At 43.3% G+C, this 24,165-nt stretch overlaps 1 protein-coding gene across 1 annotated transcript; it reads left to right on the top strand.

The window, feature by feature from the left end:
• Positions 1 to 5,118: 5,118 nt before the first annotated feature.
• Positions 5,119 to 22,928, top strand: RCN1 (reticulocalbin 1). Its single transcript, XM_001380407.5, has 6 exons — positions 5,119 to 5,873; positions 12,952 to 13,145; positions 14,497 to 14,675; positions 15,815 to 15,875; positions 20,562 to 20,761; positions 21,710 to 22,928. The coding sequence occupies exons 1-6, from the start codon at positions 5,629 to 5,631 to the stop codon at positions 21,815 to 21,817; spliced, it is 987 nt and encodes a 328-aa protein (XP_001380444.2). The 5' UTR covers positions 5,119 to 5,628; the 3' UTR covers positions 21,818 to 22,928.
• The last annotated feature ends 1,237 nt before the right edge of the window (positions 22,929 to 24,165 follow it).

Raw genomic sequence — 24,165 nt, 5'->3', positions numbered from 1 at the left:
GGATTTGAATGCAGATCTTCCTGAATCTAAAACCATTACTCTATTCATGGCCATTAAGGTCCCATTCAGTTCTAAATTATATAGTTGCAAAAACCTCCACAGTTACTCCAGACAGAAGTAGGAGTGAGAGGCAATTCATTCATTTTTAAAAACTAGTTTTGTGACTTCATTGTGAGAGGGAACTCTTTATGAGGAATGTTAAATTTTATTGTGGTTGGACTCTGAATATATTTAGTTGGTGGTCACCAGGGATTTAATTTCTAAATCCCAAATGAATTACTAAAGTAGATTGTAAATTTATGGTAGTTTATTTACAATAGAGAGAAGATAGAAGTGAGAAAAGGGTAAAGAGGGAGAGAGAGCTCTGGCTTCCTCAGAGCCAGGTAGAAATTCTAAGGTCCTAATCAGGAAAAAGAATCTCAAGACAATGGGCCTTTCTCGGAGGTTTACACCTCTAGAAAAGGCAGGGTCACTAAGTCAGCCTTTCACTCACCAAAGGTGACCATATAAAAGGAAAGCAGTCTGAAATCCCTGCATGAGCTCCTCCAGGGGTCCAGTTCCACAGCCAAGACCAAGTGTCCATTTTCCAGTCTCCCCTCAAGGATCTGTCTTCCCTCCAGTCCAACTCTGGGTCAGAGTTTCTTTGACCTAACTCAAATTGAATATCTCTATCTCTCTTGTGATCCTCTATTTAAAGATCTTTTTCTCTTGTGCCACCTCCCCTAAATTTCATGTCTACCAATCACAGAAGATGCTCCTCTCCAGGACTGCCCACTCTTTAGTTCACATCTTCTTTGCTTAGATTATACCTTTTTTGGTTAATTTATCTTTTGTAGTTAGTTAACACCTTTTTGTAGTTAAAATGGGTAGATCTACTTCAAACACTGAGTTACCACCTTTTGGGGATTAAAGTATAAAAATAGATTGTGAATTACAATTCAATCTTCCCAATAAAGGAACAGCCAAACATCTTCATTGTTACAATCAGGAGATAGCTAAATCCAATCTTCACAAGAAACTCCTTTCCAATGCAGTTGAGCCCTTACTCTGCAACTTAGAGCGACAGAGAATTGACTGGGGACACTAAGAGGTAAGTAGAATTCCTTAGACCACACTGCCAAGCAAGCATCAGAGATGGGACTGGAACCCAGGGCTCCTAATTGTGAGGTCAATTCTCAATCCACCACACAAACTTGCTCAGGCAACAGGAACAAAGAATTGTTCCTGAAAACATTTCTCTGAGGTGGGTTTGAAAATAAGAAAAGCTACCGAGAACCTTTTTTTTTTCTTTCCTAACAGGCAGGGCCTGGCATCTGTCCATTCTACAAACATTTATTGATCTCCTATTCTCAACTCCAGGACTGTAGGGGTGCCTTGGGATGTGAGAAGACAGAAAGCCAGACCGCAAATGCCAAGAAGAAAAGCACAAAGTAATAGGTAACTTAGAGGGTACAAGAGAGATCCCTTCTGGTTGGGTCTTTGCCATTCAAGACCAGTGCTTCAGAAAGACCTTTTGTGAACCCACAGTGATGTTTGTGGGGCAAAGAGATAACCCTTATCAGTGAACAAGTGTAAGAGGAAAGAGACTATCCACATATAAGCTATTTTTATCATTTTCCTGATTAGATTGTCCCAAGGACAAATTTACCCAGTGGGCAGATAGCCAGATTAGTAGTTTTCTCCCTCTAAAGTGCATGTATATATATATATATATATATATATATATATATATATACATTTATATGCATATATACACATATGCAATATGTATACATATATGTGTGTAACAGATACACACACACTGAGAAAGGTTCAAGAAGAGAGGGAAGGTCTGGACCCACTTCAGGTTCACCCATTTCTCTGACTCTACAAAAAAGTGGTCATTATTTTTTTTAACTGGCCAAGGATTTCTTATCCTGTCTCCAAGGATTGAGTCCTGCTACCTTTGTAAGCTTCATTTGGTGACTTCCTTCCTTCCTTCCTTCCTTCCTTCCTTCCTTCCTTCCTTCCTTCCTTCCTTCCTTCCTTCCTTCCTTCTTTCTTCTTTCTTTCTTTCTTTCTTTCTTTCTTTCTTTCTTTCTTTCTTTCTTTCTTTCTTTCTTTCTTTCTTTCTTTCTTTCTTTCTTTCTTTCTTTCTTTCTTTCTTTCTTTCTTTCTTTCTTTCTTTCTTTCTTTCTTTCTTTCTTTCTTTCTTTCTTTCTTTCTTCCTTCCTTCCTTCCTTCCTTCTTTCTCTTTCTTTCTTTCTTTCTTTCTTTCTTTCTTTCTTCATTCCTTTCTACTTTCTTTTTTGAAAAATTTCATTTAATTAATTTAGAAGATTCTTTCTGTTCCCTCCTCCCAACCCTCTCTGATAGCCAACAAGCAATTCTATTGGGTTTTACATGTGTCATTGATCAAGACCTATTTCCATATTATTAATATTTGCATCAGGGTGATCGCTAAGGTGACTACCTTTCAGAGTCACATTTTTTCCAAAGTCATCATTCCTCATGAGTTTGTGTGTGTGTGTGTGTGTGTGTGTGTGTGTGTGTGTGTGTGTGTGTGTGTATGTTTGATGGACCCCTTAAGCAATCCAGTGAAGCCTTTTGATAATTTTTTTAGAATTCTTATCTTTCATCTTAGAATCAGTACTAGGTATCATTTGCAAGGCACAAGAATGAGAATGGCTAGACAATTGAGGTTAAGTGACTTGGTCACAAAACTAGGAAATATCTGAGGCCACATTTAAACCCAGGACCTCCTATCTCCAGGGTTGGCTCTCTATTCATTGAGCTATCTCAGTCCTCCTTGGGAATGTTTTTAAATGGATAAAGTACATAGGAATACAAAAGAAATCAATTTTATTGAAAGACAGATAGTGGGGACAGCTCTGGGAGTGGATATACCCCACCCTTCTCAAACAGCTGGTCCTGCTCCCAGCCAGCCCTACCCTTACACTCATCATCTGAGGAGGCAGCTCCTGTGGAGAAGAGGCTGACAGTCCCCACCAACTGCCAGAAAAGGGGGTATCAGACTCCCAGAACTGTAAATCCAAGAGCCTGGGGAATAAAAGTGTCCCTCAGGCCACTGTAGTGGTCCCTTGGGTTGGCCTCCAGCCCAGCCCCTGCAGACATGATTGCAGAGAGAAATCATTGTGAAGAAGAGGCTCTCCTTCCTCATCACTACCAGCAAAAGCATTAGTAATAGTTGGTGGCTAACTGCTACCAACTGAAAGATAAGGAGGGGCCCCAAGGGTGGCGGCACCCTCCAGACCATCAATATTACTTCCAGCCTAGCCCTGTGGATAAACAACCAGCTCTCCCCACCAAGTGATAGCCATCCACTGAATCAGTCTAGATGAAGTAGCAGGGCACCCTGAAGGGAAGATAGGAGACAGCATGTGCCAAACAAGGCAGAATACTGCCCCTACCACTTTTATCACCATCTCCCCTTAGACTCTGATGGAGACACCCAGGACACCCCCCCAAACATGTCCCTCTTCCCAACTGTTCTGTTCTTCTCCTGGGCAACCCCTTCCCAGTCTCCCAACCTTGACTTTGTCCTCAACTCTTCATTTGCTCTCACATCACATACCCAAACTGTTGCCAAATCTTGTCATTTCTACCTGGCCTGTGTCTCTTATTTATACTCCCACAGTCACCATCATCATACAGGTCTTCATCTTTTCTTCACTATTGCAATCATCTCCCACTGGGCCTCCCTGCCTCCAGTCTATTGCTACTTAAAGCCAATTTATACTGTTGTCAAAGGGTTTTTTTTTTTCAAAAATGCAGATCTATGTTGCCCTCCATCCTCCTTCTCCAGCCTCCCCTCAATAAACTCAAGTGGCTCCCCATTTTTTCCTGGATCAAAATAAAATCCTCTCTATGGCATTTAAATACCTTAGAGGGGAGTCCTCTCCTATACTTCCGGTCTTCTTACCTGTTAATCTCTCTCTGAACTGTATAATCCAGCCTAATTTGCAGAAGTTCCCACAGTACATTCTCCTTTCTCCATTTCTTTTCAGGGATTCTTGCCCCAACTTGAAATGTTCTCCTTCCACATCCCTCCCTTTTAGCTTCTTAGACAAGACTCAGCTCAAAATCCACTTTTCTTCTTTAAATTCTCTCATCCCTTCCCTCTGAGAGATAACCTAATGTTTACTCTGTATAATTCTTGTATCTACCTGCACTCTTACCTACCCTCTAGTATTTGTATTCCTTGAGAGTGTAGAGCCTGGTCCAGATCCTGCTCCCTAGTAAGAATTTAACAGATGCCAGACAATTGACTAACTGATAACAGTATCTCCCCCCAGGGAAAGTGTAGGTTTCTTCAGCAATGATTGTTTCATAATCTTTGTCTCCCCAGGCCCTGCCTAGCACTGACTCATACACAATGGCTTTTTAATAAATAAGTAGATATATAGATAAATACTTTAACAAATGCTTATTAGACTGAACTGACTTACGTTTGAATTAAATGCCTACTGTGTGCCTACTACTACATTGCACTAAATGTTAGAGATATAAAAAGGGGGAAAACCAACGTTGTCAGGATTAGAATCAGATGTTCAGAGTGCAAGATCAAATCCTTTTTCTGCTACTCTATGGCCCTTGTTAAGTAACAACTTCCAGGTAATTTTCAGGAAATCCTCCTAATTACTGGAGGCAGCTTGGTAGTGTGGAAAGAGTACTGGATTTGAAAGAAAGGATCTGGGTTCAAATACTGACTTTTGCCACCTTGCTACTTGCGTTGGCTGACGGTGGGCAAATCACTTCTTGCCCCTCACTTCTCCGTTTAGTGAGGGGACTGGCCTCTAAAGTTCAGCCTTAAATCTAAGATCCTAAGGGTTGCATATTGGGTGTTGGTGGGGAGAGCTCCCAGCCAGAAGAAACCATAGCTCCTACTAGTCCCAGAGTTCCGTTCCCATATACGTTAGGTAAAACAAGAACTATTTCATAACTTCCAAGAGTTTAGATTTTACTGGCCATCACGTAGACTGCAGTGCTTGTTTAGTGATATTTAGTTTCAGGGGCTACGGGGAGCTCCATTCCATCATCTGTCGCTTTTCTTGCACTCGTCTTTCGGGGTTGAGTTCCCTCCATCCTGTCCCGACTTCCCTCTCGTCTCTCTAGCAAGCAGGGGAGGGGCATAGAGCCCATCCCCGGCCCCTAGCCCCTACCTCCTCCCCTCGTAGCCCCTCGGAGCACTCCCTCCCGCTCCCCCTCCGCGGGTCGGGATACGTGGCGCTACCCTCTCCCCCTCCTCTGCCCCCACCCCTAACCCGGATCCGGTCCAATGGATACAGCGCTATGCACGTGTGAGCAAAAGCCCAGGCTCGGTCTGTGCCCATTCCAGGGCAGATTCTCCTCAAGCCCAGCCCCCCCGCAGGCACGAGGGGCGGGCCCCTCTGAGGGCGGGGGTAGGGCAGGCCTTTCCCCGCCCCTCCTCCGGTACCCCTTCCTCCCAGGATCTGCCCCGCCCGCCGCTCAGGGGGAGCCCTGAACTGCGCCTGGGCGCACTGGACAGCGCGCGGATCTCTGCGCGCACCCCAGCCCTGCCTGGCCCGGCCCGGCCCGGCAGAGCCCTTCTTCCGCCTCCCCTCCCTCTCCAGTCCTTCCTTTCTGGCGGCCGCCGCAGGTCGGACCATGGCGCTGGGCTGCCCGGGGCCGGGGCTCTTGCTGCTATTGCTGCTGCTGCTGCTGGGGCCCGAGCAGTTGCGGGCCAAGCCCACGGTGCGCAAGGAGCGCGTGGTGCGGCCGGACTCGGAGCTGGGCGAGCGGCCCGCTGAGGACAACCAGAGCTTCCAGTACGATCACGAGGCCTTCCTGGGCAAGGAGGAGGCCAAGACCTTTGACCAGCTCACCCCCGAAGAGAGCAAGGAGCGGCTGGGGTGAGGAGGGCAGGTCGGGGCCCCGGGGGCTCTAGGGAGACGTCACAGGGCAGGTGCCAGGAGTCCGTACCCGCCGAGGCAAAGAGAAAGTGAGGCCGGCTCTCTGGGCTGCTCTGGGGGCAGGGCTGCATTGGGACTGCCCACCGAGCCGGATGGAGCTGCAACTTGGGCCAAAGTTGGGAGAGGCCCCTGGGAGCTGTGAGGACGGGAGGAGGCTGGGCGATCCCGAAAGAGCCAAGGACTGGACTGGGGTAGGGGTGAGTTCGGAGGGCTCCTCTACCTTCGGTCTGCCCCACGGAAAAGAAACCCTCTCCCCTCCCTTGATAAGATGATAACGTGGCAAAGGGAGGGAGGGAAGGCAGGCTGGCGAGAGCTCCTTCTCCGCCTCTTCTCCCACCCCCCATTATTGCATCAGAGGGGAGGGGACGGGAGATGACAAAGGAAAAGTTTTCTAACTTTGACCTGAGCAATGTTCGACCCTATTTTAAGAAAGTTACTTTTAAAAAATTGCTTCTTTTTACCTTCGCCCCTGCAACTCCTTATCCAGCCGCCAAGACAAATCCAAATTTTAGCTGGCTGCTAATCTTTAGCAGAAAGGAGTTTGAGGGATTGGAGGGAAAAGAGAAGGTGAAAAAGTATCATTCTCGGCTTGAAATAATTGCAGTGGATCTTAGTGATCATCTCTTTGGACCTCTTTGTTTTGAAGAGGTTAAATGACTTGCCCAAGCTCACTCGGATAGGAAAGTATCAGATCAGGCTCCCACATGGTCCGCTTTCCACTACCTCAGGCTGCTTGTTCAAGTTCTGGTTTATCGACTGACTTGACTGTAGTTAATGTGGAACAGAATTAGAAACCACACTAGGCAGTTTGTCAGCATTTCTTCCATCTTCCAATTTCCGAGGGAGAAGTTCTTCCTGAACTTACATTCTTTTCCCTCTCTTAAACTTTTAGGCGACTCCTTACTATTATGGTGGTTGGACTTCTGGAAAGTGAAAGGGTTTTTTTGCTAAATGATTTCTAAAATCTTAGATGCTGGTACTGACTGTGGATTGTGAGGGTCCCCAAAAGCAGTCTTTGGGCACAGGAAAAATCCCTAGCTGTGATTTCTTCTCCTGGTGTTTAGAATCAGGATCCTAGATGGAAAGCCAGGAGGGGTTCTATCAGTCACCTAGGTCAACCCTCTCATTTTCCAGATGAGGAAACTAAGTCGATCTGTCCCAAATTCCAGCTGGTAAATTGCAGAGCCAGAATTTGAACCTGGGACTACTGACTTCAAATCTAATACTCCTTCCTGCTGATCACATAGGGTTGAAGACTTAATTTTAATTTAATATTTATTATAAATCTTTTAATTTAAATAAAGATAAATAAATAAAAATATTTATCATAAAAATGAAATTTAATAAGACTTAATTTTAAGGTGAAGTTAACTTCATCTCTGAGCCTTAGTTTCTTCATCTGTAAAGTGGAGAAAATGGTACCCACAGTGTCTGTCTCCTAAAGATTGTTGTGAAGATGCCATGAAATTAGGCATGCAAAGCCTTAGAAGCCTCTATAATTATGCCAGCTGCTCTTGTGGCTTTGAGAAGAACTTTGATAGGTTGATGATTTCTGAAATTTTCTCCCTGGAGATTCTTCAGGGGAATCATAGCTGGTGTCATATTGTGAGGTTTTCACAGGATTCACCGCATCCATTCCACAGTCCTCATAGCAATCCTTGTGAGGTAGATATAATAGGTATCATCCTTATATTACAGATGGGGAAATCAAGGTTCTGATAGATTGCGGGGTCTTGTTGTTGAGTCCTTTTTCAGTCCTGTCTGACTCTCTGTGACCCCATTGGGGTTTTCTTGGCAAAGATCCTGGAGTGGTTTGCCATTTCCTTCTCCAGATCATTTTACAGAGGCAAATAAAGTTAAGTGATTTTCCCAGGTCATATAGCTAGTAAGTATCCGAAGCCAGATTTGAACCCAGGAAGATGAGTCTCTCTGTCCTTTGTGCCAGATAACTGTCCTAGGGAACACACAGCAGTATTAAACACCTGAGGAAGGATTTGAACCCTGGGCCTCCTGACTCCAAGACCATCTCTTTGGACTGTATCAGTGGGCACTGCTTTCAGTGTTCCAGCTTGACCTTTTCCCTGGAGATTTGGAGGGAAATGATAGGTCAGGGCTAGATAGCGTATCCCGCTGAACTCCATGAAAGTCTTCAAAGTCTCAGGTGCAAACAATCTCCTCATTCTTTTCACCCAGAGATCCAACCACTCCACCCTCTGGTTCTGACTTAACAATGAAGGCCTTTATCAGGCTGCTGCCCTGCAGGACTTGAGACCCATTCTGGCTCAGAAATGTGTGGAATGGCTGAAGCAGGAGGACTGGGGAATTTGGAATGGAGGACTAAGTAGGTGGAGAGCTCCCCAGCTGCTTGTCAGAAGGTCCCTGGTACAGAGGATGGAGGGCTGAATTGAGAGTCAACAGGGGAAGGGAATAAACACTTTTTTTTTTTTAATGGTTGATTAGCTGTATCTGACTTTTCATGGCCCCATTGGGTTTTTTTGGGCAAAGATACTAGAGTCGTTTGCCATTTCCTTCCTTCTCCCTCTCATTTTTCAGTTGAAGAAACTAAGGTAAATAAATGACTTGCCCAGGGTCCTGATTTGAATTCAGTTCCTCCTGACTGTCCTTAGCACCCTCTCCACTACACCACTTAGCTGCCATTTATAAAGAGACTACTATGTACCAGATAAGGCACAATTTGATCCTCACAACAACCCTGGGAGGTAGGTGCTGTTATCTCCGTCTTACAGTTGAGGAAACTGAGGCAGAAGTGACTTGCCCAGGGTCACACAGCTAGTAAGTGCCTGAAGGTGAATTTGAAGTTGGGTCTTCCTGACTTTAGACCCAGCCCTCTCTCTACTACCCCACAGTTCTTTCATCCCCTATAAAATGGGGTTAATAAGAGTACCTTCTTTGCAAGGTAGAGAGATCGTGTTTGTAAAAAGCATGGCAGGTCTCAAAGTACTATATAAATGGAAGCTGTTATTATTAGGAGCTAGGACATGATGCTGCCACAGTCAGGTAGGTAGCTGATTTCATTCAGAGACTCTCAGGAGTGGGAAGGGATGCTGGTGGCCATCCAGCCCAGGCTGCACCCGACAGAAATCTCATTAGCATCAAACTTGACTTCTTGACACTCGGCCATCTGAGATCTTTGTACAGGCAGAGACTTACCCATGACCTCTTGCCAGAGATGTTGCATAAGATGTCAACAGTCTCATGTGTTGTCCACAAAGTCACTGAATATTTCTCAAGCACCTCCTATGTTCAAGGAACTGTGTGTGTGTGTGTGGGGGGGGGGATCCAGAGATGAGCCAGGTACTAGAAGAGACCCTCAGGGAGCTTATAGGCTTGCAGAAGAAAATAAGAGAAGCACACCTCCCCAAAACCAAAACCAAAGTGAACCCAGCCTATGAGATAGAACAGTGTAAATGCCATGGGCCAACTAGAGATCATGATGAATAGAATGCCAGGACTGGGAGTTTTTGAGGTTTTCTTTTTCTTCATTTATTTTTTAAAATTAGTTAAATTAGAATATTTTTCCGTGGTTATATCATTCATGTTCTTTCCCTCCCCTCTCCCCACCCCCCATATCCACTGGGCTTTACATGTGTCATTGATCAAGAACTATTTCCATAATATTCATATTTTCAATAGAGTGATCATTTAGAGTCTACATCCCCAGTCATATCCCCATCAAACCATGTGATCGAGCAGTTGTTTTTCTTCTGGGTTTCTGCTCCCACGGTTCTTCCTCTGAATGTGGATAGTATTCTTTCCTAATTGAGGTTTTCTTGGCAAAGATATTAGAGTGGTTTGCCATTTCCTTCTCCAGCTCCTTTTACAGATGAGGAACATAGGTCCACTAGGGATTAAGTGACTTTTCCAGGGTCACATAACTATTAAGTGTCTAAGATTGGATTTGAACTCAGATCTTCCTGACTCCAGACCGGGTGCTCTATCCTTTGTACCATCTAGCTGCTCCTTTCTGGGAGAATGAAGAGATCAACAAAACCCAGTCCCTTTCCTAGGGAGATGCTGGTCGATGTTGAACAATTCTCTTTACAAAAATGAACAAGGACACGCTTTTAAGTATAATCTGAATTATTACCATCTTCTCCATTATGTTCTTAAGTCCAGTCAATGAACCAAAGTAACAAATTGAGTTCTGATTTGTGTTTGCTGATTTCCAGGGTGTAAATGTTCCCTCGGAAAACTTAATGGTCAGCTCTGTGGGCTGGTATGAGCTGGCTCCAGCATGCCCTGCTCTCAGTCAGATGAGGGGACCTGCAGCCCACTCTAGTGCTTGTCCCACTGTGATGCTCTCCCTGAGTACTGACTTGGTTGCCTTCCTCCAGAGAGTATTTGAAGGAGGAGGGCGGCCAGGGGAGCAGAGGGCCCCCCAGATCCTTGCTAGATGAGAACTAGTTGGAGGAAGTGAGCATGTTTAGCCTGGATAAGGCTCAGGGAGGCCATGGGATGAGGCTTGAATTATCTGAAGGGCTGCCACGTGGATGGGGATTAGACATGTTGACTGTTGTGTAAGGAGTCCAATTTAAGTTTATCATCAGGACACATTTCTTAACAGTTATAGCTGTCCTATAGTGGAATGAGCTGCCTCTGGATGGATGATGGGTTCTCCCTCAGGGGACATCTTCCAGCAGAAACAGAGGAGAAATCTCCATACTGGGGGTTGTTGTAAGAGGCCATCTTGGTCTCTGGCCCCCTCCCAGCTCCAGAGCACCAATCCCATGATCCCTTTCAATTTATAATATCTGGGACTTTAGTCTCTGGTTTTGTGATTTCTTTGGCATAGGGAGATCTTGTTGCATAAACTCCCTCTCCCAATGAAGATGGGCAGCTTCTATGCAACTTGGTCTTGGAGAGTTTCCTGGGACACCAAAGCATTAAAAGTGTTTTGCTCAGGAGCAGCTAGATGGTTCAGTGACTAGAAAGGCAGACCTGGAGACAGGAGGACCTGAGTTCCAATCTGGCCTCAGACACTTCCTAGCTTGGTGACCCTGGGCAAGTCACTTAATCCCAATTGCCTAGACCTTTCCTCTCTTCTACTTTGGATCTGATGCTTAGTATGAATTCTAAGACAAAAGGTAAGGGCTTTTTTTTTTTTAAGTGATTTCTTCAAGGTAATTCAGCCAATATGTGGCTGAGGTGGGAATTGAACAGAGGTCTTTTTGACTCTCATGAACTCTTTTATCTGTTACATTAAAGACTACACTGCCTCTCTGCCTCTTAGAGAAAATGATATCCTGAATTAACTCTCTCCAAATGGATAAGATAGCACAGTAGATAGAGTGCCTGGCTTGGAGTCAGGAAGTCCTGTATTCAAATGTGGCCTCAGATACTAGCTGTGTGACCCTGGACAAGTCACTTAATCCTGTTTGCCTCAGTTTCCTAATCTGTCAAATGAGCTGAAGAAGGAAATGGCAAACCACTCCAGTATTTCTGCTAAGAAAACTCCAAAAGGGGCAGGAAGAGTTGGACACAAGTGGAAATGACTGAACGACAACTAGTGACCTAATAAAGTATTTCTGTTAGAGGATCTGAAGTCCAGAGCTATGGTGGCCAAGCAGCATGAGAAGTTTTGATCTTTGTGAGGAGTTCATGTCAGGACCAGATTTTGTAGCCTTTAAGCCTCTGGGGAATACATGAGATAAAAGTCCTAAGAAAGAGCTTTGCTCCTAAGACCTGCCTTGAGTCTTCAGATCCTGTCTGTCACTTACTAGATCTGTGACCCTTTGTGAATCACTTCATCTCTCTGGACTCAGTCTCCATGTCTCTAAAATGGGGATGCCTGTAATGCCCACTTCACAGGCTTACTGTGAGGCTCTAAAAAAATAATGTTTGTTTTCAGCATGTCGCAAACTTCAAAAATATATAAACTCCTCTTGTTGTCATTCCTGCTGTTAGTTGGGATCCACCCAAATTCTTCTTCCACTCTTCAGTTCAAAAAAATTCATTTCAATACATGGGAGAAGGGTTCAGACCTGTGTACTGTGTTCCAAGGCAGAAGGTTAGTAAGAGCTAGGCAGTGGGGGTTAAGTGACTTGCCCAGGGTCACACGGCTAGAAGGTGTCTGAGGCCACATTTGAACCCAGGACCTGGCTTTCAATCCACTACCTTTCAAAGCCACCTTCCTTCCCCCATAATAAATATTGACTGATTGATAAGTACATGAGACCGACAGCCAATCCCTTAAGCTCTCAGGGCCCCCAGGCCACACTCCCTAGTGGCTCCAAGCCTTTAAAGAGTGGGCAGTGATCGGCTTTTGTGAAGAGGTGGGGTTCCCCTTTGGGGGATTCCCAGCAACAACAATGAGATGACAGGTGTGAGCCAGCAGAAAAAAAAGAACATGATAAATAAGGTCCAAAGTGCAGTCATCCCTGTGATTATGCTGGCCAGCATTTTCTTTTCTTTTTCTTTCTTAAAAACCTTTACCTTAGGTCTTGGAATCAATACTGTGTATTGGGTCTGAGGCAGAATTACAGTAAGGGCTGGGCAATCGGGGTTAAGTGACTTGTCTAGGGTCACACAGTTAGATTTGAACCCAGGACCTCCCTCCAATCAGCATTTTCCAATACTGTTCAGGGCCCCCAGGATGTGACTAAATGAGAAGAATCCCATGCTGGTGCCATTCCCCCCCTCTAAAATGTTAAATACAATATTATGTATTTCTTTAAAATATGTATTCTGTGCAACAGCTTTTCAGTGGGAAAACAGAGCCAGTAACCTGGCTTTTGCCTCAAGATTCCCCCTCCCTTTTTTTTGGGAGGCTCGCCAAACCCTCTGATGCCTCCCCCAATAGGCATCGATGGGGTTCCATTCATCTGTTTCAAGCCCCACATTGTTCCGTGGCCAAATTAGTTTGGGAAATGCTGGTCCAGCCAAAAGCAGTGCCTGGCAGCTTTCCTGAACTGGAGATGCTTAGATAGTCAGGTTTTCTGCTTTCTCCCATGCCGTGACCACCTTTGCCCTCCCAGTAACCCTCAGTTTCTCATTCCAGAAAGATTGTCGGCAGGATAGATAGTGATGGAGATGGCTTCGTCACCACCGAGGAGCTGAAAACGTGGATCAAACGGGTGCAGAAACGGTACATCTATGAGAACGTGGCAAAAGTCTGGAAAGATTATGATCGGAACAAAGACGATAAGATTTCCTGGGAAGAATATAAGCAGGCGACATATGGCTACTACCTGGGTAAAAGGCTCTCCTACCAGTCATTTTTTCAGTGGCAAAAATCACTTACTTCTTTGGGAAACATTCTCTTTTTTTTTTAAAGCATTCCTTAACCCCCAACTTGAACCCTTTCTGCTAACAAAATTTTATTTTATTTATTCATTTTTTTAAGTCTTGGAAAAATTTATTTAATTAATTAATTTAGAATATTTTTCCATGGTTACAAGATTCATGTTCTTTCCCTGCCTTCCTCCCAACCCCCCTCCCATAGCTGGCCCATAAGTCCTTTGGGTTTTACACGTGTCATTGATCAAGACCCATTTCCCTATTCTTGATAATTTCACCAGGGTGAAGAAAAAAATTTTAAGCAATCACTTTGGATAGCAGTATACTGCATTCTGCATCCATAGTCCCCCACCTCTCCTCTGAAAGGATGGAGGCATGGAAATGTGTCATCTCTCTCCTCCATCCTTCCAATCCCAACTCCTCATCTGGGGAAATAGTACAGCTTCTTTTTTATACTTCTGTCCCAAACTGCTTTTAAGGAAGGACATCTGCTCCCTTAGGTGACTAGTAGTCATTGTGGAGGGTGTCAGAAAATGCAAGGTATGGCTCCACCCTGAGATTTTGCAGAGCTTCAAGGAATGCCCTGGGAGGCATAATAGAGATTTAGCTTTAGAGTCATAAAAACCTAGATTCAAAGTTAGCCTATGACAAACACAGATTGTATGACTCTGGGCAGGTGACTTAATTTCTCAGAGCCCCAGGCAACATTCTGGAAGTTTCAGATGAGTTACCCATCTCTGTCAGTAGAAGTCTTTTACACACTGGAAGTTCTCTACAAGAATGAAATTATAGGTTGGGGGTGGGAGGGAGAAAGGGAAAGAAAGAGACAGACATATACACAGAGAGACAGAGAGAGAGTGGGGGGGGGGGAAGAGAAACAGAGAGAGACAGAGAGGGGGCAGAGACTGACAGAAATATATCCAATCTAGTAAATATTTATTAAGCTCTTGCTGTGAGCCAGGGACTAGGTACTACCATAGTGCATAGAGCACTAGAATTGGAGTCAGAAAGATTCATTCCCCTAAGTTAAGATCTGATCTCAACACTTGTTAGCTGTGTGACCCTGATCAAGTCACATAGCCCTCTTTGCCTCAGTTTCCTCATCTATAAAATGAGCTGGAGAAGGAAATTGCAAACTATGTCAGTATCTCTTCCAAGAAAACCCTAAATAGGGTCACAGACGTGACTGATAAACAACACTGATGAACAACAGTGCCAGACCCTGAGATTGGCACTGAGGATACAGAGGTAACTCCTGCCCTCAAGGAGCTTACAGCCTACTTTTTTCCCTTCATATGTCATATAGGGAACCCAGAAGAGTTTCAAGATGGATCTGATAAACACACTTTTAAGAAGATGCTGCCCCGTGATGAGAGAAGGTTCAACATGGCTGACCAGGATGGTGACAAAGTGGCTACTAGGGAGGAATTTACTGCCTTCTTACACCCAGAGGAGTTTGAGCACATGAGAGATATTGTAGTCTTGGTAAGAAACTTCACAGTGGACATAACAACTGATAAAAAGAAATAAGTAGGACATAGTTTTACAGATACATATATCTCTTTTGTCAGATGATGCCTTCTCTAGTGTGAGGAGGGAAGGGAAGGAGGCAGATATCTGGAAATTTTAATGTAATAAACTAATTTTTTTTTAAGAAAAAAAGAAATGACACAGTGGTGGGACTGGGGCATGAAAGAATTGTGGGGGGTCACATATTTGAAGATGGAAGGGGCCTTACTCCTTCATTTTTCAGATGGGGAAACTGAGGTACAGAAAAGTCAATGACTTGCCCAAGGTCATTTAGACCATATGTTAGAGGAAATTAGGGAAAATATTGCATGGGCAGATATCATTTGAGCTAAAATTTAAAGGAAAGGTATGATTGGTGGTGAGAAGGGTCAGGGCCTTCCAAGCCCAAAAAGATCATGAGCAAAGACACAGAGGTGGCCAGAAACAGAAGACTGTGAATAGATCAGCTTGGCTGGAAACAGTGTGAAGCGAGGAGTGATTTAAGATGAGACCAGAAAGACAAGGCAATGTCAAAATGTATTGGAAATAGCTGATGATGTGAAAACAAAAGAACAATAATAATAATAATAATTAAAAAACTTAAAGCAGACTGAAAAAGCATAGTTGGAATATTAAATTTGCTACAAAAATACAAAATTGATTCCAAAGCCAAATAAAGTTGGGTTTAGAGATTAGCCTTCCTCGGTTCTTCCTTCCTCCCGCCCTCTCTGTCTCTCTGTCTCTCTGTCTCTCTGTGTCTCTCTCTCTCTTTCTTTTTTTCTTTTCTCCCTTCCTTCCTCCCTCTCTCCCTTCCTTCATTCTTCTCTACCTTCCTTCCTTCCTTCCTTATTTCCTTCCCTGTTTCTTTCCTCCCTCCCTTTCTTCCTCCCTTCCCCCCTCCCTTCATCCGTCCATTTCTTCATTTCACCCTTCCGTCCTTCCTTGATTTCTCTATGCTCCTAATTCCTTGCTTTGGTGCATCACTGAAAGTTGACCAGGATTAAAAGAATAGTTCTCTTTGGAATATGTCTGTGACAGCCAGGCAGTTGGGAAATCTTCTCTTTTCACATTGGGGAAGTTTATCATTTTTGTTCCTCCCTCCTTTCCCTCCTCAGGAGACACTGGAAGATATCGACAAGAATGGTGATGGATTTGTGGATCAGGATGAGTACGTTGGTAAGTACTGAATTGGAGCTGCTGTTGGTGCATTCATCAGTTCAGCTCTGGTCTCCTTGATTCCAAGTCCAGCCCTCTGCCCCACTGTGCAAGGCTGTCCCATCCACACTTAGGTATAATATAGGAAGAGCTGAGCTGAGAAGGATGGAAAATCCAGGGTTTGGTGCCTCTTGGAAGGAGGGCTCTAAAACTGGACACTGGAACAAAATTACAAGTGTGCCTCATTTAACATAATACTAGGGTCCCCTGTAAGGGTTAAAAAATTAATGGGTTGGACTAAATATGTAAAAATGTGGCTGCCAGAAATTATTACTCAAGTCAGAATGACTTTATAGCAATTTATTTATAAAATAGAGGGAAAGAGTAAAAGTAAGGAAATGAGAAAGAGTAGATATTTACTCCAGCCCAGTCCAAACCAGGCAGGGCTTCAGAGTCCCCAGCAAAGGGGCCCAGAGGTAAATTAAACAAGGGTTCTAGCCATGAGGCCTCCTCCAAGACAAGGGGCCTCTCCAGGGGTAGTACCTCCAGAAAAGCCAGGAAAGGGAGTCAGCCTTTTTCACTCACCTTCATGGTAGTTCTAAGGGAAAATCAAAGAGCAGTCAGAGATCCCAAGCCAGAGCTCCTTCATGGTCAAGTTCCAAGCTGATCACAGGAAGTTCTTGCCACCTTTAAAGACCCTTCCTTTTCATCACTTCCTGTGCCTTCCTTCCACTTTACATGGACCCATTGCAGCTATAGATTTGCTTAGGACTACCCAGGAGGCAGTCAGTTGATTCTGATTCATCACTCACTATAGCACACATAGGTCACAGACCTCCCCCACTTAAGGATAAGTGGGATGTATACACTTCTGGTGATTAAATCTAAAAATGGGCAGGGGAGCGTTAATCCCATCTTCACCCCCCACCCCCAAAAAGGACAGTTCTCCACTTCGATGAATCTTCTGCTTCTGGACATTTTCACTGGATCCCAATGCCCAGAATGCTCTTCCTCCCCATCTCTTGGCTTTCAAGGCTTCCTTCAAATCCCAGCTAGAATCCTGTTTTCTACAGAAAACTTCACAATTTTCCTTAATTTTGATGCCTTCCTTCGGTTGATTATTTCCAATTTGTCCCATGTATAACTTATGTGTACCTAGTTGTCTGCATGCCATCTCCTCCATTAGAATGTGGATTCTTTGAGAATAGGGACTGTCTTTTTTCTTTTTTTGTATGCTCTGTTCTTAATACAATGCCTGGAACATAGGAGGTGCTTAATCAATGCACTGGATTATTATTTAATATATTATTAAGTGCTTATTGATTGAGTCATGTCGCATAGATTCTAGATCCATCTCTTCTTTTTCTTCCTTTTTTTAAAGCCTTACTTTCCATCTTAGAATCAATACTAAATATTGGTTCCAAGGCAGAAGACTGGTAAGGGCTAGGCAGTGTGGGTAAAGTGACTTGTCCAAGGTCACACACAACTAGGAAGTATTGGAGGCTGGATTTGAATTAAGGAAAAGGAGTGTTCCTGATTCCAAGCCCACCTTAGCTAAAGACTAAATAGTCTCAAAGGTCTCAGTGCTATGATTCTTTGATCTAGAATTCGGATGGTTACCCGTGAATTCTCTGAGCCTCAGTTTTCTTTCACCTTCACTTTATAATCCCCTGAAACATCAAATTCTTTTTCTTACCAACTATGGCCCATCGACAAGTCTTCTATTTTGCGCTTGTGAGAAGGGTTTTTTTAAACCGAAGCATAAAATTTTATATTTCTCCCTAGGAAATTTCATCTCTATTTAGCCCATCCTCCTAGTATTGTTGAACTCTTTGGAGATCCTGAATCTCTTCCTCTGTGTTAGCAATTCCCTCTATCTTTGTAGCATCTATTCTAATAGTAGTTCTCTGACTTTGAGGGTCACACCTGTAAAAATTAAATCATATTTCTAATAATAAAAATATTATATTTTATGAGGTTTATTAAGGATCATTAGAAATCAAGGAATAAACAAGATACAAATAAAAACCACATGCCCATGGCTGGTTAGCCCATTTAAAATCCCCACACTTAGCTTACCACTATACTTGCTACATCATTGCAAGGAAGGAAGAGAAGAGAAGAGGGGGGAGGGGGAGGTGTAACTGCCAGTTAAATACCAATTGTGATCTTGACAATGTGGAGACTCAGGTGAGATTATAGGGAATTCTGGGAAATACCAAGGACTTCTGGGAATTGAAGTCTAGGGTTCAAAATCTCCATTTTTACACATCTCACTGTTTTGACCATAAAGACCCTGTGCAAACTAAAACCAAATTCATTCATTCATCGAGTCAGCCATTCAATGAATCAGTTGTTTATTATAAACAATGTTGGACTTGTTCAGGTTGACCCCAAGGGATAGAAGAACCAGGAGCTTTGGATAAAAGTGGTGAAGAGGCAAATTGAGACTTAGAGTCAGGAAAAATGTCCTTCCTAGTTAGAGCTGCCCTAAAGTGAAATAGGCCACCTTGAGAGGTGGTGGTGGATCCTCCTTCCTTTGGAGGTCTTGAAGCAGAGAATAGACCACCATTTGTCAAGTTTACAGTAATAGAGAATCCCTTTCATTCATGGGTCACACTGGACAGCCACTGACGTCTCTTTCAATCCTGTAATTCCCCAGTGTGCCATCCACTGTGCTAGGTCCTGGGCAGACGAGTCCAAAAGGGGAAACTGTCTCTGTCCTCCAGGAATCTTGTTCCATTTTGGGATGGGCTTGTAGCAGCTGCTTTCGTAAATTGATGGTGTCATTCTTGGCTCCAATGACTTCCCATTCTCAGTCATCATCCTAGCAATAAGAGTTAATATTTATACAACAGGGACAGCTAATTAGCACAGGGGACAGAAAACCAACCAATTTAGAGTCTAGAGAACCTGTGTTCAAGTCTACCCTCAGACACTTCTAGATATGTGGCCCCGGGCAAGTCACTCAATCCTCTTTGCCTGACTCTTGCCCTTCTGTCTTAAGAGTTGTTACTAGGACAAAGAGTAAAAGTTTTTAAAAAAACAAACAAAAAACATCTATAGTGCTTTACGGTTTGCAACATTCTTTCCAAACGGTAACTCATTTTTTTCCTTGCAACATATCTTGGGGGAAGATACTATTATTATCTCCATTTTGCAGATGAGAAAATTGAGTCAGACCATGGTCAAGTGACTTGCCCAAGATCACACAGCTTTCAAATGACAGAGGGTCTCCCACACTCTTAATGTCCACAAAATCACTTAGCCATAACATGCTTCATTCACAAAACAAGCTGAAAGGTCATTGGATTCAGATTGGGGAAACAGCATTGTTGTGCCTTCTTTCTTTTCCAAAGTATTCTTCGAGGGAAAAACAACTCCTCGAAATACCCTTTTTGAAAATCTCATCTGTGTCTAAGGCTGTCATCAGACAGTTTTGCAACCCAGCACGTACCGTGCTAATTAAGAGCTAAGCTTTTCTAATCATTAGGAATCATATTTAGCCTTAAGATACGCTTTTCCCATGCAATGGAAATAATAGACAAGTCTTCGCGTCACAGTAATTAAAGTACATTTGGCGGCATCCCTCCTTGGAATAACAGATGTGGACAGGTGCCCTGTGTGTGCCAGGTGTCTTCCCCTTGTCTAGTGCATAATGGAGGGAAGTGTCAGAGTTGGGGGGCCGGGGGGGGGATGCGGGGCATCAAATTAACACTTGTGGCAGAAATGAATTGATAGGAGGCGGCCGGGTGATTCCAACACACACTGGGGCTTCCCTGATTGACTGTGCCCCCTTTGCCCAGCGCCTTTGGAGCTCCGCCTCCAGATCGAGACATTAGGGGGGCCAGATGTTGGGAGGGAGCTTTGTCTTTTTCTCTTACGACCCAAGCAAGCGTGAGATCGCAAAAAGGATGCTCGGTTTAGAAAGCCTTGGTTCAAACTTAGGGCTGTTTGTGTAACTCTGGGCAAATCCATCCATCAATCAATAAACCTTTATTAAGCATCTGCTTAATGCTGGGGCCATGACCAGCCCTAGGGATAAAAAAGAAAAAGACAAACACCAGTCCCTGCCCTTCAGGAGCTCACAGTGGGATGGAGACAACATGCAAACAAATATATCCAAAGCTGGCCTTTTACAGGATAAATAGGAAATAACTAACAGAGGAAAACACTGGGATTGAGAAGGGTTGGGGAAGACTATAGAAGCTGGGAATTTTATTGGGACTTAAAGGAAACCAGGGAGGTCAGTATCTTGGTCTATAAGATGAGGGCGTTAGACTTTTTCTTCAGTCATTTCAGTCCTGTCCAACTCTTCATGAGCCCATTTGGGTTTTTTGTTTTTTTTTTTTTGGCAAAGATACTGGAGAGGTTTGTCATTTCCTTCTCCAGTTCATTTGACAAATGAAGAAACTGAGGCAAACAGGGTTAAGTGACTTGCCTGGAGTCACACAGCTAATTAAGTATCTGAGGTTGAATTTGAACTCATAAAAATGGGTCTTCCTGATTCCAAGCCAAGTGCTCTTTCCCCTGCGCCACCTCGCTGTCCCCCCTCTATAATGTCAGTGGCTTAATTCAGTGAATCCGCTTTGGGAAGAATAGGAGAAGAGCCTGAATTCTTTTAAGTTTACCAAAGATTTCTCCATCTTTAACTAGACTGATTAAGTGGAGAAAACATTTTACTAACAGCATCTCTTTCCTTTCTAGCTGATATGTTTGCCCACGAGGAGAATGGCCCCGAGCCAGACTGGGTGGTCAATGAACGAGAGCAGTTTGAAGATTTCCGGGATTTGAACAAGGATGGGAAGATGGACAAAGAGGAAATCCAGCACTGGATCCTTCCTCAGGATTATGACCATGCCCAAGCAGAAGCCAGGCATTTGGTGTACGAGTCAGATCAGGACAAGGTAGGGGAACATACCTTGCTTTTAACCAGTTTGCCCAAGTTCAAGTTATCTCTTTTTTGGTAGACCCTAGCCCATGCGTCGGAGTTACCATTGACCTCCATCATACAACTGGTCTGTACACTTGGATTATTGATGTAGATTTTAAAATTAATATCCAATCTTCCAAGAATTATATTTAATAAGGTTTATTAATAATCAACTTGAAGCAAGGAAAGCAAAAACCTCTGTAAAGAAAAACCCACGTTCCCAGCCGCACACACAGGAAAAAGAGAGAGTGAGAGAGAGGAGTCACATAACTTATATACAATAGCATAAAGAACATATGTAAACAGAAAGGGAAAAGGAATTTGGGCACTAGGAAAGAATTCTGGGAGATGAAGTCCAAAGGAGACAAAATTTTCTAATTACATACTGAAAAGAACATAGGATTTAGGATTGGAAAATACCTCAGAGCCTTATTCTACAGATAAGGAAACTGAGGCTAAGAGATTAAGTCATTTGCCTAAAGTCACACAGTAAGATGGAATTTAAATCTCAGTGTTCTGATTCCAAATCTGGTATCTCAGAGACTATCTAGTACATTCCTCTCATTTTATAGATGAGGAAACTGAGGTCCAGGAGAGAATAATGTCCAAACAAGTAAGATCTCATAGGTTCGTAGGATCATAAATTTAGAGCTGGAAGGGACCTTAGAAGACATCTAAGCCAAGTTCCTTATTTTAAAGACAAGGAGACACACTGAGATGAAGAAATCTCCTGGACTGATCAATTATCAGGCATTTATTAACTGCCTCCTGTGTGCCTGGTATGATGTTGGGTGCTGGGAATACAAAGACCAAAAGGCAATAGTGCCTGCCTTCTAGGAGCTTACATTCTGGCTGAAAAACACCTGAAAACTTTACTAAAAAGCTTTCTTCTCCTCTCCCTCCCACATTCCTCCTTCTTTAGGATCAGAAGCTAACCAAAGAAGAAATACTGGAGAACTGGAACATGTTCGTCGGCAGCCAGGCTACCAACTATGGGGAAGACCTCACAAAGAATCATGATGAGCTATGATGCTCCCACTATGTAGAATCTCAGACTTTGACCAATTTCCTTGCTGGTTGCCGTGGTTGTGATGGTCTTCTCATTTGCACCAGAATATCCCCAAACAAGCAGTTTTATTACCTCAACGTAGGGAAGAAAAATAGTCTGTTACCTGGGATTTCACCCAAAGAGATTTAGTCCTCATTCTTGTCCTAGTCAGATTTCTCTCAAAATGTTTTTTGTCCTGTGTAGATGGCAGTGTTGTTTGGGGGATGTACTTTGATGACTCAACTCTCTTTAAAGGTTTTTTCTTTGATTTTTTTTTCTGAAATAGAAGGAATTAAATTTTGATAGGACCCGACATTCTATCAAGTCCCTAAGAATTGTAAAGGGTGGGGTCCAAGATGAACTTGGGTTTGGACAGCCCAGGAAAGAAAAGGAAAGGAAAGCTCTCAGGATAAGTGACGGCCATCCTCCTCGTTGAAGGTTGGCCCTCTGGAACACTTCCTTTGGAAATCTCTCCTCCTTCTGAACTTGATAACATGAGCTGTAAATGGCCTTTATAATCTCTGTATTTTTGTTCTGTGTCGACCTGTTAATGTAAACAATAAACCCACTAATTTTTAAAAAACTAATTCAAGGGTGGGTAGACAAAGGTGAGAAAGATTAAGTGGCTCTTTGAGCTTCAGCCTGCATATATTTGAATTTTTTTCCAAGTCTGAGGAACTCCCCAATGGGGAAACTCCATTTACCTAGGCAAATCCCATAATCCCATTGTGATTTAAGGTTGCCCGGGGTACTGAAAAATTAAGTAATTTACCCTGGGTGATTCTCAGTAATCAGTAGAGGCAGCTCTTGAGCCTCAGTCTAATGGCCAGTGCCAGTTCTCTATGCACCGCCATATTGTCTCTCAAGCATTCTAATAATGACAAGAAAATGGCTAGCTCCCTTATCTTCTTTTTCTTTTTTTACATAACGAAGAGAATTTTTCTGAGATTCCACTGAGTCTTAGATGTGAATGAAGGCTTAGTTGTTCAGTTGGTGATGAAGCCAGCAGAACCAGTGAGAACATAGATAGAAGTTTGGAAATCCCATTTTGTTCTATGTCAGAAGCAAATGCAATAAAGGAGCCTGATGGGAATATTCTTTGTCCTGTCTCTTGATTTTATAACTTATGCAAATAACTTCATTATTCATGGAGAACTGAAAGGTTTTAATGGAATCCCCAGGGGGAGCCACTAAGATTTGAAACAATCAGAATGTTTAGGATTTGCCCAGCTTTTCACATTTTGCCAGCGGCCTGACTCAAAATACCAACTATATTTTTGCTGCCTTATGAATTTCAAGGTTAAGCTTATTATATAGTTTTTTAAACCTTAACCAAGGGCAACATTTCTTGGAAGAATCTACCTTGGGTAAATATACAGAGAGGTTCTTTTTATTCCAGCTTACATTTCCATAGTGTATGATTATGTGGTTAAGAAATAAGTCTCCTTACCTTCAAGTAGAGTCTTTTTATAAGACTTGAATTTGAAATACTTTTTAATAGGAAAAATAGAAAGCAGTCTTTAATAAGTAATCATACTAGTATTTTCTATTTGTAGCAAGGGACAACCAGTGGCTAGCCTGTGTATTCATGGTACCAAGAGAAAGCAGGAAAGGCCTCTACCATATTGGATAGACCCTCTGGCAAACACTGGAGGATACAATGATGTCCTCCTGAAGGTGGCACCTAATAGGGGGCAGCTGGATGGCTCAGTAGATTGAGAATCAGGCCTACAGATGGGAGGTCTTAGGTTTAAATCTGGCCCCAGACACTTCCCAGCTGTGTGACCCTGGGCAAGTCACTTGACCCCCATTGCCTAGCCATTACCAATCTTCTGCATTGGAACCAATATACAGAATTGATTCCAAGATGGAAGGTAAGGGTTTAAAAAAATAAAGATGGCACCCAATGGGTGGATGTAGAAGAGTTTCAGTCTTTGGAGGGAGTCCTCACCTTGACATGATCTATGGGGTTGTAGAGCATGATCCATGGGATTGTAGCTTGTCAGAGGCAATCAAGTCCAGTACTCTCATTCTACAGCTGAGGAAACTGAGATCCAGATACATTTGAGTGACAGAATTATAGATCAAGAACATATGCAATATATGTGTGTGTGTTTTGTGTGTGTATGCACACAAACAATTGTTATATCTGCACAAATTTTTGTCTAGACCTATTCATTTCTTGGCCTAGGGATAAAATCTCCATCCCTACTGATGCATAATTCATTGGAGACTTACAATCTTAGATCATTGGCCAGGGGCTCTAAGAAGTCCATTCGTTGTCCCATAGAAGCAAAGTAGGTTGGAGGTAGGATGACCCAACATATGCC

The sequence above is a fragment of the Monodelphis domestica genome, chromosome 6 (genome assembly GCF_027887165.1).
Source record: "Monodelphis domestica isolate mMonDom1 chromosome 6, mMonDom1.pri, whole genome shotgun sequence".
NCBI classification, from domain to species: Eukaryota; Metazoa; Chordata; class Mammalia; order Didelphimorphia; family Didelphidae; genus Monodelphis; species Monodelphis domestica.
The sequence above is the reverse complement of the archived record's forward strand: the minus strand, read 5'-3'. Positions and strand labels throughout refer to the sequence as shown.

Bases quoted from the DNA above. Each gene is read 5' to 3' on its own strand.
- RCN1 (XM_001380407.5), top strand. From the start codon at position 5,629: ATGGCGCTGGGCTGCCCGGGGCCGGGGCTCTTGCTGCTATTGCTGCTG. The intron at 5,874-12,951 runs GTGAGGAGGGCA...TTCTCATTCCAG, and splicing joins GAGAGCAAGGAGCGGCTGGG to AAAGATTGTCGGCAGGATAG. The intron at 14,676-15,814 runs GTAAGAAACTTC...TTCCCTCCTCAG, and splicing joins TGAGAGATATTGTAGTCTTG to GAGACACTGGAAGATATCGA.